General features: G+C 35.8%; 3 protein-coding genes across 4 annotated transcripts; 2 read left to right on the top strand and 1 right to left on the bottom strand.

The window, feature by feature from the left end:
- The first annotated feature begins 2,911 nt into the window (after nucleotides 1–2,911).
- LOC145562598 (uncharacterized) lies at nucleotides 2,912–8,106 on the top strand. 2 transcript variants are annotated; one of them, XM_081622927.1, is made up of 8 exons: nucleotides 2,912–3,448; nucleotides 4,429–5,836; nucleotides 5,971–6,282; nucleotides 6,415–6,519; nucleotides 6,622–6,709; nucleotides 6,806–6,927; nucleotides 7,076–7,140; nucleotides 7,334–8,106. In XM_081622927.1, exons 1-8 carry the CDS (start codon nucleotides 2,912–2,914, stop codon nucleotides 7,889–7,891), a joined length of 3,195 nt encoding a protein of 1,064 aa, XP_081479053.1. In that variant the 3' UTR covers nucleotides 7,892–8,106. The 2 variants fall into 2 exon arrangements, with proteins under 2 accessions (XP_081479053.1, XP_081479054.1); XM_081622928.1 differs by having other exon boundaries at nucleotides 3,320–3,448; nucleotides 4,085–5,836.
- A 419-nt stretch (nucleotides 8,107–8,525) lies between these two features.
- Nucleotides 8,526–11,145, top strand: LOC145564216 (NADH dehydrogenase [ubiquinone] iron-sulfur protein 6, mitochondrial-like). The gene is made up of 3 exons (XM_081624547.1): nucleotides 8,526–8,740; nucleotides 10,583–10,667; nucleotides 10,832–11,145. Exons 1-3 carry the CDS (start codon nucleotides 8,624–8,626, stop codon nucleotides 10,942–10,944), a joined length of 315 nt encoding a protein of 104 aa, XP_081480673.1. The 5' UTR covers nucleotides 8,526–8,623; the 3' UTR covers nucleotides 10,945–11,145.
- Nucleotides 11,146–11,400: 255 nt separating this feature from the next.
- Nucleotides 11,401–17,937, bottom strand: LOC145562597 (uncharacterized). Its single transcript, XM_081622926.1, has 8 exons — nucleotides 17,409–17,937; nucleotides 17,206–17,301; nucleotides 16,579–16,689; nucleotides 16,192–16,501; nucleotides 15,610–15,700; nucleotides 13,083–13,410; nucleotides 12,510–12,658; nucleotides 11,401–12,145 (listed from the first exon to the last, which is right to left on the bottom strand). The coding sequence occupies exons 1-8, from the start codon at nucleotides 17,733–17,735 to the stop codon at nucleotides 11,623–11,625; spliced, it is 1,935 nt and encodes a 644-aa protein (XP_081479052.1). The 5' UTR covers nucleotides 17,736–17,937; the 3' UTR covers nucleotides 11,401–11,622.
- Nucleotides 17,938–19,336: the final 1,399 nt, after the last annotated feature.

Genomic DNA, 19,336 nt, shown 5'->3' with positions numbered 1-19,336 from the left:
ATGAATTTGACAGGAATTATTCACTTTTTGGGAGGGAAATAAAAAGGTTAACCTGTTTATCAAGTAACAAGTAATTTGGATCTGTTGGAGAAGGTGGGGTGCAAAGGTTGGATTTATTTGAGATTAATGGATGGTTGAATTTTTAAGGGAAGACTGCGCAAAGGTTGGATTTTTAGTTTTCATTTTTCCTTTTATTTTAAGTTTTTCATTGTAAAAATAATAGAGGGATTTAAATTCATAAAGGTAATTCATACTACTCCGTACAATGTAGTCCATTCGTATTAATGATATAATGTACTTCGTGTTTTAGTGACTTGTACTTTCTTCGTTTCGTAATAATCACAACACTTTTCTTTTACATTCGTTTCATAATGGTTGCAACACTTTTTAATTTGGTAAAGACTCAGGGCTTGTTCACTTCATCTTAATTCAGTTTAATTCAGCTCCTAATTTTCTTCTCTCATAAAATATTCATTTTAGCTCTATTCAGTTCAGTTCAGCTCCAATCAGTTTAGTTCAGCTCATTTCAGTAAATGTAAACAGAGTCTCAATACTATTTTTTTTTATTTTCCTCTTTTATTAAGACACAAACCTCACTTGCATAAATATTTTATTATTTCTTTCTTCTACGAACCTCATTTTTATATATATATATATATATATATATATATATATATATATATATATATATGTATATATATTATTTCTCTCTCTAACAAACAATTAATTATATATCCATTAACTCTACTTTATATTATAAAATTCCCCTATCATTCCTACCCTATAAAATTCCTAAATCTTTGTGCAATACCTACTATTGCGAATTTTGCGATTAATATGAAACAGATGGGGAAACTTGTCAATCTTCATAACTTTTATGATGCAGTTCAATATAATTCAGTGGTAATGGGAATTAACATTCGAGATAGCATCGACAACCTTACCTTGACAACACTAAAAGCTTTCATAACTTAAACACATGCTCTTCACAAAGGCATTCTTCTTGCGATTGAACAAGGCATAAAAAAACGTTCATAGTGAAGGCGACAATCTCATGGTTATCCAATCAACTAAAGGCTTATGGGTAGCTTTGTAGCCCGATGGATCATAATATAGCACACATAGGGCTGTCAGTGGGGCAGGTCAAGTAGAAGATCCGCCCCATCCCTATGGTCTTGGTTTGGCGGGTGGTGGGGCGGGGATGGGGATAAAAACCATACCCGCCATGGGTGATGGGGCGGGGGTGGATTTTAAGTTGTACCCGCCCCAACCTCGCCCTACTTCGTACCCGCCCCATCCCCACCTCATACCCACATCTATATATCTTTAAAAACAAAATTATATACGTTTTTTAATATTTTATAAAATAATTACGTGAAATAAAATATTAATTATAATATTTTGTACTACACTTATATTATAAACAAAACGTGTGTAATATTAAGAATTTTTTTTTATTATTGTAATCCGTATTAATTATGTTGGATTGTGTATTTGAAAGGTGGAGATTAGGTGGGTCTTGGGTGGGGATTAGGTGGGGGTGGATATCCAAGTGGGGGGTGGGGCGGGGATGGTTTTAGGCTTGTACCCGCCGGGGCGAGAATGGGGATGAATTTTGGACCCGTCGCGGGAATGGGGATGGGGATGGGGATAGGGATGGGGATGGGGATGAAAATGTTAGGTGGGGATGGGAAGGCCAACATCTGTCCCGCCCCGCCCCATTGACATCCCTAAGCACACCTATGTTTTCTCCTCAACAATTTTGATAGTTACGGCAATCTACATGTATATCATAAGGAAAATCAAACCGCTAATTGGATGGCTAATGTTGGTTATTTAGGACTTGTTCCGATGTATTGAAAACAACTGACTGAATTGAACTGATTAGGGCTGAACTGAATCGAATAGAGCCGAAATGAATTGTTTATAAGGGAAGGAAATCAAGAACTAAATTAAGGTAGATTTTTTTTTTTTAATCAATTATCTTAATGGTTTTTAAGAAGAAAAAAAGTTTTTGACTAAATTTTTTTTAATGTAGACACGGTACATGTACTTGTAGGATAATCTTGTGATTACTTTATCTTATGTAGGATAATATTATGTAGTAGAAATTTATCATTTCTCTCTCTCATATTCCCCACTACTCTCTCTCACATATTTTTCCTTTTATAATCCCCACATTATTTTTACCATAATAAATTATTCATTCATTCACATTATTATATTACTAGGTTAGATCCCGTGCCATGCACGGTAATTTCAATATTTATCATTAGTTTAATACAATTATTTTACTATAAAAAATAATATCAAATTGCAAAATAGGATGAAAGTTCTGTAATTACAATTTATTTGAATCTTTAAAGAAAACAGAGGAAGAAATGCATACACGAGTGCACGACTAATAAAAATAACCATTATGGATTACATTACAAAGTTATAGATAATATTAGATTATTGTATTATATGACTCTGTTCCCGTTATAAAATAAATAAATATATAAATCTTTGTTGAATGTGTAAAAATTAATATACTTGCCAAATAGAAAAGTAAGTATTAAATTAAATACTTCTCAAAGAAGCTTTGAAAAAAAAAAAAAAAAAAAAGACCTTTTGGAGGGAAAATTTTTAACCACTTTATGACAAGTGTCATTTCTAGTTTCGCCTTTAGTATAGGTATATTGATTGATATCAAATTCATCCTAACTATGTGCAAACATAAGTGATGCAACTAAAAAAAAAAAAAAAATGGAGATAGTAAACAACAATTCCTATTTCCTATCACACTTTGGAAGATTCCAAAACTACCCTTTTATAAAGACAACATTCATGTGAGTATTTGGATAATTTGTACATTTAAGAATTTTCTTTCATTCCTCCATGAATCCTCACTCCACTCCACATTTCTTACATGGAATCCCTCCAATCATCCTTTCTCTCTCCACCTCCACTCCTCAAAACCCACCACAAACCCCAACCCCTCTTCCCAAACACCCGCACCATAACCAAATTCCGGTGCTCCGTCACCTCTGACCCATGGTCCCTCAGCGACGGCAACACCGCCCCAAAACCCCGCTCAAAAAACCCCAAAAACCCACTTTCCGACGACAACGCCCGTCGCATAATCAAGTCCAAAGCTCGCTATCTTAGCACGCTTCGAAGAAACCAGGGCCCTCTAGCTCAAACCCCCAGGTGGGTCCGCCGTACGCCGGAGCAGATGGTTCAGTACTTGGAAGATGATAGGAATGGTCATTTGTATGGTAAACAGGTTGTTGCTGCAATTCAGGTTGTTAGAAGCTTGTCCCAGAAAACTGAAGGTAGTTATGATATGAGGAAAGTAATGGGTTCTTTTGTTGCTAAGCTTACTTTTAGAGAGATGTGTGTTGTGTTGAAGGAGCAAAAGGGTTGGCGCCAAGTTAGGGATTTTTTTGCTTGGATGAAATTGCAGGTGGGTTTGTTTTATTTGGGTTCTTTTTGTTTTGATTTTTTGCTGGCATTTTGATTGTGTTTTTAGTTGAATTGTATTGGATTTCTGTTGGGGTTTTTAATATTTGGGAATTATGATGTGAGGTTGTGGCATTTGCTTATATTATATTATAGGCTAGAATAGTTTGGACACAGGTATGTGTCCAAGTGTTTAACATGGCCGTTTTATATTAACTTAACATGATTTTAGTTTAGGTTGAAGTGTTTGAGTGTCGTACCCATGTCTGAGTGTCGAGTATCTAACACAGAACTTGAGGTCAATCCAAGGGTCAGACACTGCCATTTTATGAAATTGGTCTAGAATAAAGCGTGCAAGTGTCATACCCATCTCAGAAGGTATCGATATCTAATACCGTTAATGAGGTGAATGAAGAGTCTGATTAACATAATTGGTAAGAATTTAGTTTTAGACTTTAAAATTTGCGAATTGTCTATTGGGGAGATAGATATATGTGCATGTCTTTGACTGATCTTTTACATGATAATTATTGCTGTCAAGTTTTGGAATTAGGAAAGTTATGGTGTACTAGGATTTCTTTATTCAAGAGTTGTTTTATCTTTGTTGTTAATGAATCTATAGGAAAATTATATGCTGCAGGGTGTGTTGCATTTCTACTCAACTAAGAATATCTTGACTGAGGTGTGAGAGTTAAATGCATTGGGAAGCAGCTAGTGATTCACCTACTTTATCCTTGGAACTGTTCGATAGCTTTGTTTTTACTTGGCTGAGCTTATCAGAGTTGGATTACGACAGTACAATTATGAATCAATAGGAAATTTGGTGGACAAAGTTTTATCAAAATACAACTATATAGTAAAGCAAGTTGTTGTGTGCAGCCAAAGTTGATCGCTACTTACCATAGACCAAAATGAATCATTTTCGTTGCTTCATTTGATTTGAATAATGAGTATATACTGAAGTTATTGATGCACTTGGAACAGCTGTGCTACCGTCCTAGTGTTATTGCCTACACAATTGTTTTGCGTGCATATGGTCAAGTTGGGAAGATTAAGCTGGCTGAAGAGACCTTCCTAGAGATGCTTGATGCAGGATGTGAACCTGATGAAATTGCTTGTGGGACTATGCTGTGTACATATGCTAGATGGGGACGACACAAAGCTATGCTATCTTTTTACATGGCTGTGCGAGAGAGGGATGTGCTACTTTCTGTTGCAGTTTATAACTTCATGCTGTCATCCTTACAAAAGAAGTCACTGCACCAACATGTGATACAGATATATAAAGACATGATTGATAAGAGGGTTGTACCTAACCACTTTACCTTCACGGTTGCCATCTGTTCACTCGTTAAGGAAGGTCAATTTGAAGAGGGATTGAAAACTTTCAATAAGATGAAAAGCCTTGGTTTTGTACCTGAAGAGGTCACTTACAGCCTTCTGATCACATGTAACATCAAAGAAGGCAAGCAAGATGAAGCATTGAGGCTTTATGAAGAAATGAGATATCAAGACATAATACCAAGTAATTTTACTTGTGCTTCTCTGTTAAACCTCTATTATAAGAATGGAGATTACTCAAAGGCACTGTCTCTATTTTCAGAAATGGATAGGTACAAAATCCGAGCTGACGAAGTCATTTATGGTTTACTTGTCAGGATATATGGTAAGCTCGGTCTTTGTGAAGATGCAGAAAAGACTTTTGAAGAGGCTGAAAGATTGGGTCTGCTTCGTGATGAGAAAACATATGTAGCAATGGCACAAGTGTATTTTAGTTCAGGAGATTATGTGAAAGCTTTGCATACCATGGAGGTGATGAAGTCTCGAAATATACCATTCTCCAGTTTTTCCAATTCAATCTTGTTGAAGTGTTACAAGATGAATGGAGATCTTGGATCTGCTGAAGCAACGTTTCAGTCTTTATCCAGTACTGGAGTCCCGGATTCAAGATCTTGTAATGACATGCTCAACATGTTCTTAAGACAAACATTGCTTGAGAAGGCTAAGAATTTCATTCTTCAGATAAGGAAGGACAATGTTATGTTTGATGAGGAGCTCTGCAGGACGGTGATGAAGGTATACTCTAAGGAGGGAATGCTTAGAGAAGCTGAGCAATTCATTGAAGACGTAAGTGGAAATGGATGTATGGAAAATAGCAGCTTTATTCAAACTGTTTCCATGATTTTAAAATCAGAAGATGGGAAGTTTGAGAAAGAAAAAGGTCACTCGTTAGTCCCTGCTTCCCTTGATACTAATGCACTGGAGCTTATGCTTTGTCTTTATCTAGCAAATGGTAACGGCAATAAGATAGAATACACACTTGATTTTTTACTTGGAGCTGCTGATGGCTTATCTGTTGCAAAACAACTCATCGGAAAGTTTATACATGAAGGTGAAGTTGGTGTCTTCTGGAATTTGAAATAGTGTTGCATATTATTTTAACATATTATCAATTGTTCAGTTATATCTCAAGCAATATTTATCTTGTTGAGTTTTTCTTGACGATTGCCATTTAACTTGGTGTAGGTGATGCTTCTAAAGCTGAAATCCTCTGTGATCTATTAATTAAAAGAGACTCAAAGGAAAATGGTGGAATCTTGGCTTCAATGATTAGTTTGTATGGAAAGCAACAGAATCTGGAAAAAGTGAAAACATTGTTTTCAGCTGTGGTGAATTCTGCTGATTGCGGGGCTGAAATATACAATTCCGTGATTGATGCCTGTGTTAAATGTGGTGAACCTAGGGAAGGTTACGAGCTTTTCAAGGAATGCTCAAAAAGAGGAATATGTTTGAGTCCCTTTGTCATCAGTGTGCTTGTGAACCATCTAACAAATCGTGGTAGGGTATTGGCTCACCTTTAGTCAAGTTCTGTTCTTTTTGTGGAGAAATGTATTAGTGTGTGGTTGTATATACTTGATGCCTTGATCTGTTTCCTTCTTCTAACATAGTTATTCACTTTTTCTGCCCCAGGGATATATCGGGAAGCAGAGGATGTGATTAGCAGAAGTTTGCATGACAATGTGGTTCTTGACACTATTGCATATAATACGTTTATTAAGGCAATGTTAGAAGCAGGTTGGTTGGGGAGTTTTATTTTAAAGTCTTTTTTCTTTCAAGTACTCTAATATAATACGAGAAAAACAATTATAACTTATGCCTAACATAATACTTTCACAGGTAAATTGCATTTTGCTGCGAGCATATATGACCGCATGCTATCATCTGGAGTTTCCCTGTCAATACAGACATATAGCACTGTGATCAGGTTAGGTAGCCTCCTCACTGAAAAAATAATGCATTAACAAGTGGAAGGAAAGCATGTCTTACTTTCTTTTAATATATTATTATTTGGTTGGTGTAGTGTTTATGGAAGACAAAAGAAGCTAGATAAGGCCGTAGAGATGTTCAACATGGCACAGAATATGGGCATATCTTTGGATGAGAAAGTTTATACTAATCTAATAAGCATATATGGAAAGTCTGGTATGTTTTTCCACGAAGTCTTATGCCTTTTCATTTACTTGGTTTGTCCATGCATATAATCTATGCCCCATAAGTCTCTTTCCTTTTTGGAGCTGTAACTCTTTGCTTATCCACCATATGATTACAATGGAGAGAACTCTTTTTGCAGGAAAAGCTCAGGAAGCATCTGCGTTGTTCGCTAAAATGAGGGAGGAAGGCATAAAACCTGGAAAGGTGAATTTTTCTATGTTGCTTACTTTTTGAATACTCGTATTAAGAAGTGATTCATGACTTTAAACCTTTCAGCTACTGGAGAGAGAGAGGGTGGATGTAGTTCCTCATGATATAAGTATTACTTAGTATGATATGTGTTAAACTAATGTTGCCTGCCCTCGCTCTTCTAAGCTTTGTGATTCCAATGTTGCAGATAAGCTACAATGTTATGCTAAATGTATATGCTTCTGTGGGACTTTTTTCTGAGGCCGAGGAGCTTTTTAAGATCATGCAGCAAGATGGGCGCTGTCCTGATTCCTTTACTTATCTCGCCCTTGTTAAAGCTTACACAGAGAGCATGAAATACCAAGAAGCGGAACAAACAATTGCATCCATGAAGAAAGAAGGAATACAACCTTCTTGTGCTCATTATAATCTCTTGATATCAGTCTTTGCCAAAGCTGGCCTAATGGAGGAAGCTGACCGCGTTTTCAACACAATGCTTGCTTCTGGATTAAAACCTGACATTGTATGCTGTAGGACCATATTACGGAGTTACATGGAATATGGATATGTGGATAAAGGAATTTCTCTCTTTGAAAGGATTCAACAATATGCAAAGGCAGACAGATTTATCATGAGTGCTGCTATTCACTTGTACAAAGCTGTGGATAAGGGTCATCTGGCAGATGTCGTCTTAAAATCAATGAACGATATGGGGATTCCATTTTTGAGAAGCCTTGAAATCGGAAGCAGGGCAGGAACTTCCTAGAAGTTGGTGGACATATTTTTGAGTTCGAAATTGCAGTTCTACTTTTGTAGGTGAAAATCTTAGAAGATTAGCTAGAAATACGTAACACCAAGTATACAGTTTCCATGTATTTGTATAGTATCTTTGTTGGAATTCTTGGGAGGATGGTCAACTGGGCTGTATTGGTTAAGGTTACTCTTTTTCATAATTTTATGATTACGATTTTACGAGTATAATTTATACATAATTTATTCTTGAATATATATACTCGTATATACCAAGTTAAGCTTGGTCTAGTGGTAAGATTGTCACCCAACCTTGAGGTTGGGAGTTTAATCCCCACTAGAGACCCTTTGAGGGTGGAGATCCCTTAGCTTCTCCCTCACTCTCAAAATGTCTGACCTGCAAATACCGGGCCAAAAAAAACCGAACTCAGACCGTCAAAAATATATTAAAAAAAACCCTGATAAGGAAAGAACCTTCAAACCTTAAGACTTGATTGGGGCTACCAAACGAGACCTACGACTCTACGAGTGCTCCATATGGGTCGGAGTACTGCATCACTTCTGCTGTATTGGGCCAACAATGAAACTGCAAATGGGTAAAAGGATCTAACCTCAAAATAGTAGTAAGACCCAGATATCTCAACACCTTAACTTCTTCTTCCAACTAAATTGGTATTTTCTCTCTCTTCTCCTGTCACTTTCTCTCTCCTCTTCTTCTTCCTTCTGTACTTCGATCAGTCAATTGAAGATGGCGTTGAGCTTGCTCCGAAATCTTGCAAAATCAACCGCTTTGCGTTCGAATGCCAGGAGTTTCTGCATTGTTAGCACTGAAGTCGTCACCTCTCACACTGATAAATGGATGCAGGTAAACCCTATGTTTTCCCCCTTTTTTGTTGATTCTTTTGCTATTCTATAATTTTTATGCAATCATCATCTTTCTAATTAAAATTAGATCTGAGTTAGTTGTGATTTTAATTTTATTGGGTTTCCTCCAATTTTATTGTGTGATTTCTGCTCTATCAAATTAAGGTTTAGGATTATTCATTTTTCGATTAGAACAAATATTGAAATTTTTGTGGAAGTTTTTGGGGGTAATTAGTGAATACTTAATTAGGTTTTTAATTTTGTTCTAATTTTTCAAGTTGGATACTATAATCTTTTCAATTGTTGGACCAAAATTTGATTTATTTTCTATCAAATTAGAGACTCAGGTTATTGATTTTGACCATATAGGTGCTGTGAGGAGAAATAAAAAAAAAATGAAAATTTTGGTTTCTCTTCGTTAATTAGTTAAGTTAGTGATAAACAGGTGATTGCTTAGATGGATTGTTGTTCTAGTTATTCGCCACTTTGAAATGAATGTCAGATGGAAATAAAAGTTTTATTCGTAGATGTGATTCTATAGATGATGTGATTTTCACCATTTATTGTTGATTTTCGGCCTTAGTTAAGCGATTACTGTGTTTGATTTTGTTAGTTCCTTGAAATATAGCTGAATCTGGAATGTGATAACTGATAAGCCCTTTTCGAATGGTTGTTTCAAGAGTCAATGTGTCTTCTTTCTACTAGAACATAGGAAATTTCTACCTTTAATTGATGTTATCTAGTCCTTTGCTTGATACCTTTTGGAAAAGTTTGTTAAGCCCTTGTTAGTTGTGTGTTTTGTTGTTTCTATAATCTTTTCATAATCTATGAGCTAAACCCATTTTCAAGAGTTTGAACAATGAAGCGGATGGGGAATTTTTGGCAAAGCTCTCTTATACGAAGAACTACTCCTTCCATTTTTTTACTCTTTTTGTTGAACCCATTGACTAAAGTTCTGCCTTTAAGACATAAGTCTTCAGGTTTTTCTAATCTTTTTCTTAATTTGAAGATTTGATTTGCTTGTGCAGTTTAAGAATTGATTATTAGCTAAGAGCTTCAATTAGCAATATAGCATGAAAATTTATTATATAATTGATATAGACTATAGAGGCTATCTGAGTTAAAAGATTTACAGTACCATTCAGTTTCAAAGAAAGAATCTGTTTTCTCATGATCATGACAATCTCATTGGGCTCTTTTACCACTGGAAGCTTTCATTGTGGTTTCTGGTTTGTGGTAATTTTCTTCCAGTTAATATTAATTTCGAGATTAATTTATGGTCGCCTTTGGCCAAAAGCTCATGTAAAGGAGATTTTATAGTTTCAAGCCTTTTCTTTGAGTATCTTGCTCTGGTTTTCTTCCCATTGCTCAATAGTTTCACTGGCCATTTTGATATCTACTTTTAATTAAAGCCATTGTAGCAATAGAAAGTCAGATTTCTCAGGGCATCTTGTTTTCTTTTCAGTGTTGTGGGCCTTGTGAGGCCCTTCGTGTTGTATTTGTATGTATCTGAGAGACCCTTAACTATCATAAAGATCTAATCTTTGGGAGAATTTTCTGCTAACCCTTTGTCTGATAAACTAAGAGTAAGTAACCACCTAGAATCATACAAAACCTAACCCTGTAAATTTGATCCTTGGAATTAGATTACCTTACTCTTGCATCTACTAGGTCGTGAATTCGTCTGTCATACTTTTCAACTAGCCTTTATTTGATTTTTTCCTACTCTCTATTCTTAAAGCACACCACCAGTTGTTTTAGGATCCTTTAATGGTTGTGCATTTGATATCTGAGATATTATAACGCACTGCATGTTTACAGTATTCATTTGCTGTCGTTGTAGGATAAAAGCAAGAAGTCTCCAATGGAGTTGATCAATGAAGTACCTCCCATTAAAGTGCAAGACCGAATAGTTGCATGTGAAGGAGGTTAGATTGAGTTGAATTTTGTTTTTTATTTTCAAATCTAATTCCCACTGTTTAAGTAGGCACTATTTAAAAAAATTATGCTGACATACTATTCACAGAGCTTCGAAGAGCCTAAAATCTTTAAATCAATTGACTTGTTCTATTGCGTTATTTCTTGGTGGCAGCTAAGAATCCTCTGGGGCACCCTGTCGAGTTCATATGTCTTGACTTAGAAGCTCCAGCAGTCTGCAAATATTGTGGCCTGCGCTACGTTCAAGACCATGGTCATCATCATTAGAGCTGATTTACCATTTTGTGTATGTAATTCCCCACTTGAATTTGAAATTTGGGGGAATAATTGTCAATGTAGTTTGCATCCTCTTTTCAAGTAAGCCTTGAGTGCTTTGGTACTTTGCTTCACAGAACGACAACAATTTGATTCAATGAACATAGCTGATGCGATGGAAAATAATGAAATACCTATGTCATTTTGTTTTTAGGATTGATATTCTTATTCCCTCGACAATTTATTAAGGCACCTCGTCCAATTGGAAACAAGACATCCCTAATAATTTAGGACCTAGTTAACTTGTACGGAACCTTAAAAAATAATTGAGATCCCAAAATGTATTCAATTGAGAACTTAGAAACAATTTATTCATTTGATGTTAAAATTGTATCTGAATCAAAATTTGCTATAATGATTTATTGTACAAAGTGTTAACAAGCATCATGTCATTTGTCAGATACATCAGGAAAAAATAATCTGGAACCGCGTCGAACTTCATATTTCTACACTGTGACGTTAAGTATGCCAAAACTTCCCACAAATAGGGGCAAAATTATGACCAACATCAGTGTGGATGACGAAAAAAAAATTCCTCTGTGCTTAACCTATCTGTCTTCACAGCGCCAACAAATAAATAGCAACAATCTCAGCAATAAAAAGGTAATTTGCTTTGCCTATATAAGTCATCTACGATTTCATTGAGTTACTTTCTTCAGTTCCAGCCAATTTCTTTCTTTGTTGGTGTTCTGCAACCTTGTAATCTACAACCTCACGGAACAATTGAGGATCAAGGATGCAATTTTCACTCCCATAAACAGCTGCTTGAACTCCAGCCATTAGCTTTGCTATCTCTCTTCCTGAGAATCCTTCAGTCTTAGCTGCAGCCTCTCTCAGCAAGTCATCAGTCAATCCTGTAATTTCTATCTTTTGCTGCTGCTTCTGAAACAAATGTGAAAACAGCCCAGGTTTTCTTGATCCAGCTTGTGCTATATACTTGTCAAGATAGAGTTTTAGCAACTTAAATCTTTCATCCTCTCCAGGTAATGGGAACTCAAGAACTTCATCAATACGATCAGCCACTGCTGAATCAAGATCTCCAGGCCGGTTTGTGGCAAGAGCTAGGACTAAGTCCTTAGACTGATCACCTGTTCGAAACAAGAGTGCATTGAGTGCACTCCTTTGAGCTTCACTCATGTACATTTTGTTTCGTCTGGAAAATGTCAATTTACAGCATGAGAACCAAAGGTAATAAATGGATCATGAAAGCAAATTATGACATGCATGAAGGACAAGCCAAAACTCTATTAAAATGGTGTAAGCATAATCTTTTATGAGGGCATCATAACTTCACGTGAGACAAATGAATTTATTTTAGAGTTAATTATACAATTAAATTCCAACGCTGACAAATAATAGTTTCGAGTATGTTACACAAAGAAGTTCTGATGTGTAACTAGTGATGTGTTATTACTGAGCATCAAAGAAAATTTCCGGAAATATGAAGCGTAGCACACTAGCACATTAGAAATAAAGTATAACTGTTTTTTTGAGAAAAGAAATCAAGAATAACTTACTCGCAAAGGAAAGCATCAGCTTCATCAATAAATAACAATAGACCCCTATTAGACTTCTTTGCCCAGTCAAATAGCTGATGTATCTTCGTAACAGCTTGTGCCCCTAGTGGGGCAACATCTCCACCAGTCATCAATGCGTAGTCCAATCCCTGATAAGACACAGAACAAAATTCCATCAATCCATCAAACTCCGCCAGTGGGTTTCCATTGCCAGTCGGCCAGTCCCATGTCCGGATACGGAGGTTTACGGAAGGCCAGTGACAGCCAGTGTTGTCACATCACATGACAGAACAAAATTCTAAACAGGAAGAAATTTTATTGAAACATAAAATGAGCTCTCCTATGCACGCTAAAAGTTCAGGAAGCATAAATCATGCCTACAACTATTGATAGACTTTAATAAAGCATAATATTGATATACGATAAATCACAGTGAACAGGAGCATGATTTGTCCTACTTTAAGGTCAGAACATGACCGCTATTTCAAATTTTCACAATTATGCAGGATTAAACACAAATGCCACATATTAAAAGTTTAAGACTATTAACAAGCTAGAGGTAAGATGCCATACAGATTTACGAGCCAGCTCTCGTGCAGCCATTGTTTTCCCTGTTCCTGGAGGGCCATAGAAAAGCATATTACGGAATGGTGCTTGATGAGCTTTTGTGTTTGCAGTTGCAGAAGCTAGCTGCTGGATTCTCTTCTGGAGTGAAGGGTGTAAAATAACATCACCAAAACCATTTCCATTCTTGGAAGCATTTCCTCCAGTAGAACGGAGTGTGCTCATGACACGGGGAAGAACACCAGACCAGGGATATTTTCCTCTAGAGGATTCTCTGATTAATGATGGCTGTCCCAGTATCCTGTCTACATAACTCCATACTACTTTAGCTCCTTCTCTGCAAGATGAGAAACAAGAAGGAAAAAAAAAAAAGTCTATCAAAAATTGAAAAACAGATTGAAAGTTCAGAACTAATTGCAAAAGCCACATAGCTACAGTACCCAAAACATGTGCATGTACCAGTGCTCATACATACACTCAATTTTTCTCCAAAACTCCATTTCCTTGATTTCAAAACTTAATCACCCATCATCTTTTTCTTCTACTAATGGCAGCAATCCTCTTTCAATGTTAACTTCCAATCATCCCTTTTAGGCTTTCAAATATTGGCGCACCATAGTGCAACAATGAGACTAGGATTCTTATTTTAGTTTGCATGTCACATTGTCACCTGACAATTTTCATCATACGATAACTAAACTAAGCAAATAATTTTCTTATTTTCCGTTTTCTTGGTTTAGCCTTCATCTTACCTCAACACAATAGAAAAAAAAAAGCATAGGTTGAATCTAGAATGACAGATACAATACAAGGTACAGAACAAGGAATATGTAGATGGTAAAATACTAATAATCAGCTTATTAGGAACATAGTCTACTCTCTCTTTAGTCACAAGGAAAAATATATCAGTCAAACAAACCATCACAAAGGTAGGCTGCCTTTCCACATAGGAGTGAGCAGAAAATTTAATTAATCACCTAAAATCAAATCACTTAAGTTGGTGCAGGGAAAGCAGATCAAAACATCATAAGAAAGCTGCAACCCAAGCTTTGGCCAGCAACCTCTAGATGAAGCTCAGCCCTCTAAATTAACCATGTTGGGATGCCTTGAATCAAGCACTTCAAAAACCCAAGCATGGGGGGTATTCTTAGAGTAGAGTTTAAAATCTCTGCAAGACAAAACCTAGTTATTCTGTCTTCTGTACTCTAACCTAATCAATGCTTGTCCCTTTACATGAGCACATAGCTAACAAGCTGTTAGTGAACCCTGTCAACATGTCCTCGTAATTTTTTTGTTTATTTATTACTTAAAATCTAGTTATTCTGTCTTCTGTACTCTAACCTAATCAATGCTTGTCCCTTTGCATGAGGACATAGCTAACAAGCTGTTAGTGAACCCTGTCAACATGTCCTCATAAATTTTTGTTAATTTATTACTTAAGACCCTGAGTTATCATCTAAACCTTGCATGGGCAAACATAAAATGCAAATGGAACAGAAAGCTTTAATCTTTAGGGTCTTCTACTAAAGCATACAGCACTGTCAATACTGCATGCTAATAATTAGATATTTAATTCTGATTGACAAACATAACATTCCAAAATAAAATGGAAATGTATATTGATTTGTAAGGAGGGGAAAGAGCCAATTTAGTCCTTAGACCAAGGTCTTTAAATCCTGAAGTAGTTTTTCTTAATCTAAGACAAGGGTTGCCAAATCATCAACATAACTCCAAAGAGAGAGCCCAGTGGATCTTACAGCTGCACACTAGAATTTGTACCATACGTTTTAACTCACAAGCAACACAAAATAACAGGTACTGATCATTTATAGGCACAGGGAGGCGTCTTATGAGCTAGTAAAACTTTCATACATCATAACTTCAAACATTAACCAATGCACAGGTGTGCAGTTAGTGCAACTCTCAAATACCTTTTAGAGGGAATACAAACAGAGTTATACATCACTATTTATTGAATATAGGAAAAACCGGATACCCAAATCCAGTTCCAAGACAAACAATGCTTTAGAAACTTGGATTAAATAATTTAACAACCAAAATACGGAGTATAAAACAATCAGATAAAAAATTTCAATTTGACATCTCTCTCACTCTTTCTGATGATATGGATTGGTGCGCAACTTTTTCACTGACTATGCATAGTTTTTTTTACTTGAATTTGAATGTACATATATTGATTTTCGAGCGCATGATATTATTATTAATTTTCGAGAAAAATATGACCAGGCTCATTATGTTCAACCTTGTGCATGAGTCCTTGTAAATAACTTAAATGATCAACTCAAATATACCACTTGAGCACATTCCACAATGAAACTACCAGGTACACCTGAAAACTTACTCACACTTGGATCAAAAACCATCTCAGTTAATGGAGATCGAGAGAGAGAAATTGGCATGTAAAGGGATTAAGGGATTTCCAAGTGTCAATTTACAGGTGAATCTATTTGGCCTATTCAATATATAATTAGGTAGCAAAATAGATATTTATGTAAACTCAAAGCTTCCAACAGACCTTGTGGTGTATATGCCAGCAGCAAGAGCAGTAACCCCACCAACAGCAACAATAAGCTTATTTTGATCTGTCAATATAGCTCGAAATCCTCCTAGATAAAGTAATAAAGAAACAAAATCAAGCTAATAATAATGGTAATAAGTCATAGAGGAAGAAGGGTAAACATTTGTACAGTGAGATCGATATTTCTTTATATAAAGAGGAAAAAAATTAAACTTAACACACACTTGATTAATTTTGCACAATTTACTTTTCATAAAAAATAAAAAAAAAACCCTAAAAAGGAAATTAGAATGAGCAAACGAAATCAATCAAGCCATGCGCAAGCATAAAATAGCCCTGAGAATATGGCCACTTCATTAACAGAATACCAGCACAAGACAATCTACTAAATATTCCAATCACAAGATGGTCGTATGGCATACTAGAAAAGAATGGAAAAGATTTATAAAAAATGGTAAAGAAAAGAAATGATAACAACAAACAAAAACCTCTATGCGATACTTCAAAATTGAAACACAGGATTACAAATAATAATCTACTGTACAAAACAAAGCAAAATGAGGACTATAATAAAGATACCTCCAATGTGATCAAAAGTGGTGTTTATAGCCGAAACCCATTTCTCAGTCTCTTTTTTTGCACGTTCCCCAAACAAACGTAAATTAACCTCTTCCAACAGTTTTGCTTCATGAGCTCTCCCTTCTGCTTCTGCCATTGACTTTACTCTTAGGGTTTCACGCTCTATTTCTGCCTTCTCTTTTTCAGTTTTGATACGTTGTGCTTGAATCTGCTCCTCTGTTTGTCTCCTAGCAGCTTCTACTCTTTTAGCCATCTCCCCTTGCATCTCCACAAGCTCCCGATTTCTAGCTCTTTGTTTCTCATGCTCTTCCTGTCAAAGGGTAATAAATGAGTCTCTCATACATAAATACACATGTCGATGGTAACAAAACTAATCATATTACATACATCACTCCGTTTCTTTTTCAATGAATCTTCATATTTTGCCAACTGCGATTTAATTTCTGCTGTTTGCTTATTCAATTTTTGCTGTTCTCCATACATCACTTTCTGCTTTTCCTGCATGAACAGAGAAACAATGCTAAATGATACTAAGTATATAACAAAAGTCACTGAAAGAGGTAAACAAAAATTCTAAAAGATCCAAAACTTCAAAAAAGCAAGAAATTCCAATAAGCAAAATACACCACCAACATCTCCTCACCTTCTAAATCTCTGCATACATTAAAAAACCGAACCCCCCACCCAACCCCACAGCCCCGAGTTTTAATAAGTTCACAGCCTTCTTAACATCCTAAGGTAACTAGGTAAGTATGTAAGTATCAATTAACTTTATGCTAGCCATAGACATATGATCACCGATGACGGCCATAAAGAATATCCAAGGCACAGTTCAAAATTTACAGTGATTCCGAACAGGCCCTATGTCAACTTAATAAGGGTTTAGTTGCTAGTCTTGCTACCAGTACTATGAATATATGTTCATTAAATCAAACTCATCATCAAATACTACCATTTTGTTCTAGCATTGATTCAGACAACTATGTAAATGCAAATTAAAGCTTGCCAACTTACTAATTCAGCTTGATTTGCCATTGCCTTAAGCTCTTGTATCTTCATTTCAATCTCTTTCCTCTTCGTTTCTTCCTGCTCCTTTATCATCCCAATCACCTATAAACATCAAACAAAAAAACAACAAATTATTCACTACAAAACAACAATCAAATAAAACTTCGAACATTGAAATTCGAACACATTTCAACGAATCAAATTAATACCGTTCTAGCATCTTTAGACTTCTCAATCCGTTTCAAAGCAGCAACACCTCGTTCCAACGCCTCAGGATCGAACCCAGTAGAAGAAGTTCTGGGGTTATCATTTCTCGGCTTCCTTGGCTTCTCCGGCTCGTCAGACGGCGGCGCTTGCGGCGGAGCATTCCCAGGTTGTGGAAGCTGATTCGGGGAGTTTCCGGCGGAGGGCGGCGGAGAAGGAGAAGAGAAAGGGGGGAAGTTCAAACGGGGTTCAGCGTAAGTGTTGTTGGAACCTACAGTTGCAGCAGCAATGGCTGTCATTATACCTGTTGCGCATACTTTCGCAACCGCCATTGTTGAACCTTCTTCTTCTTCAGCTTACTATTCAACAATTGGGGTTTTTAGGGTTCAATTGAATTGAAATGGGGATGAACTGAATTGAATTGGGGTTTTTTAATTTGGGGAAGAAGAAATTGGCTTGATTAACAAGAAAGATGAAAAATGTGAGATAATTTTCAGGGTTTTGGTAGGGTTTGAGACATGGCGGTTTGGAATGTTTGAGATTGTTTTTTTGGTATTAAACCGGTACATATTCGGTTTTTTGTTGTTGTTGTTGTTGTTGTGTGTGTATCTGTGTTATGGGCTTGGGCTAAAAACTAGAAGTGGCACAAGTACAAGTTCAACACACTATCATTGTTGTTTGAAACTTGGAAGTTGGAACTTGTACTCTCGAAGATGTATGTGTTTTAATTAACACGCTCCCTATGAGACCACGATAAATCAAATGGGGCAAAAATAAAGGAACTGATGGAGTATATGTTAACGCAACAATTCAATTGTGTCAACTCAAACCATTTTGTGAACTAAACACCTCATTCTTTATGTGTAAACTTGAACAGTTCCTAACACAAGTGTGGTACCTTTAATCCCTTAGAAGGTTAATAGAATGCCAAGACCATCCAACTATCCAAGGTGTACGATTTCTCTGCAAGGGATGCTAGTTAGCTTTAGTAGAATTTTTAAGAAATGGAATCTAAGTAGTAATATGGTATGCCTATAAGATTGTTCTTTTTTCTCTATATATAAAAATGCATGTATGATTTTTCCTAGAAAAGTCTTAAATGGTTTGATAGTATTTCTGCAAATGTAAATAATGAACATAAAATAATGTCTACCAGTATATAAATAGTTATCTAAAATTGTAAGTGTTTGCATTATTATCTCATGCACTTGCCACCCTAAAGCATTTAGAATACTGCTTTGGTCAACATGTAAGAGAAAAAAAAAAAAAAAAACCCCTTTATACCGAAATTCCATCAAATTACTTCTTAAAAAAAACACCAGATTACCTTTTCTTGTGATTTTAGGTACACAAATTTATTAATATTAGTATTATGTCATACTTATACGGAGTATTATAATAGTGCAAACATTTAGATACTTGATGTATAATACGAAGTAATATATTAATGTTTGATACAATTTATATTTAAAATTTGCCCTTATACTAATAGAATTACCAATGTAAGACCTATCATCTATCATCCCAACATCCTAAAGTAAACTTTGTATCTAACCAAGAAGGGTCCATTAAATATACAACATGATTATGCATTTATGCCTGCAAGAAATACGACGTATGTTTATTAGTCAACACGTAAAAACACAAGTTTGATTAGCAATAAATCAGAAGATCTTCATAATTAAATATGGATAATTGCCGGATATTAACTCATCATTTTCAAATGTATAATACAATACAAGTATATATAAGTTGGACAAATAATCTCAACATGTACGTAGTGTATAGGTGTTTGACAAGTATCTTCGTAAAGAATAATTGTCTAGTTGTTAACATGTGCCCTAAGCTAAATAACTTGATAAGTTTTTGCTCAACCATGTGCAAGACTTGTGATCGAGTTGTGATTTTGTGAAGAGTCTTGTTTTGTAAAATC

The sequence above is a fragment of the Chenopodium album genome, chromosome 10 (assembly GCF_948465745.1).
Source record: "Chenopodium album chromosome 10, dcCheAlbu1.1, whole genome shotgun sequence".
In the NCBI taxonomy this organism is placed as follows: Eukaryota; Viridiplantae; Streptophyta; class Magnoliopsida; order Caryophyllales; family Amaranthaceae; genus Chenopodium; species Chenopodium album.
The sequence above is the reverse complement of the archived record's forward strand: the minus strand, read 5'-3'. Positions and strand labels throughout refer to the sequence as shown.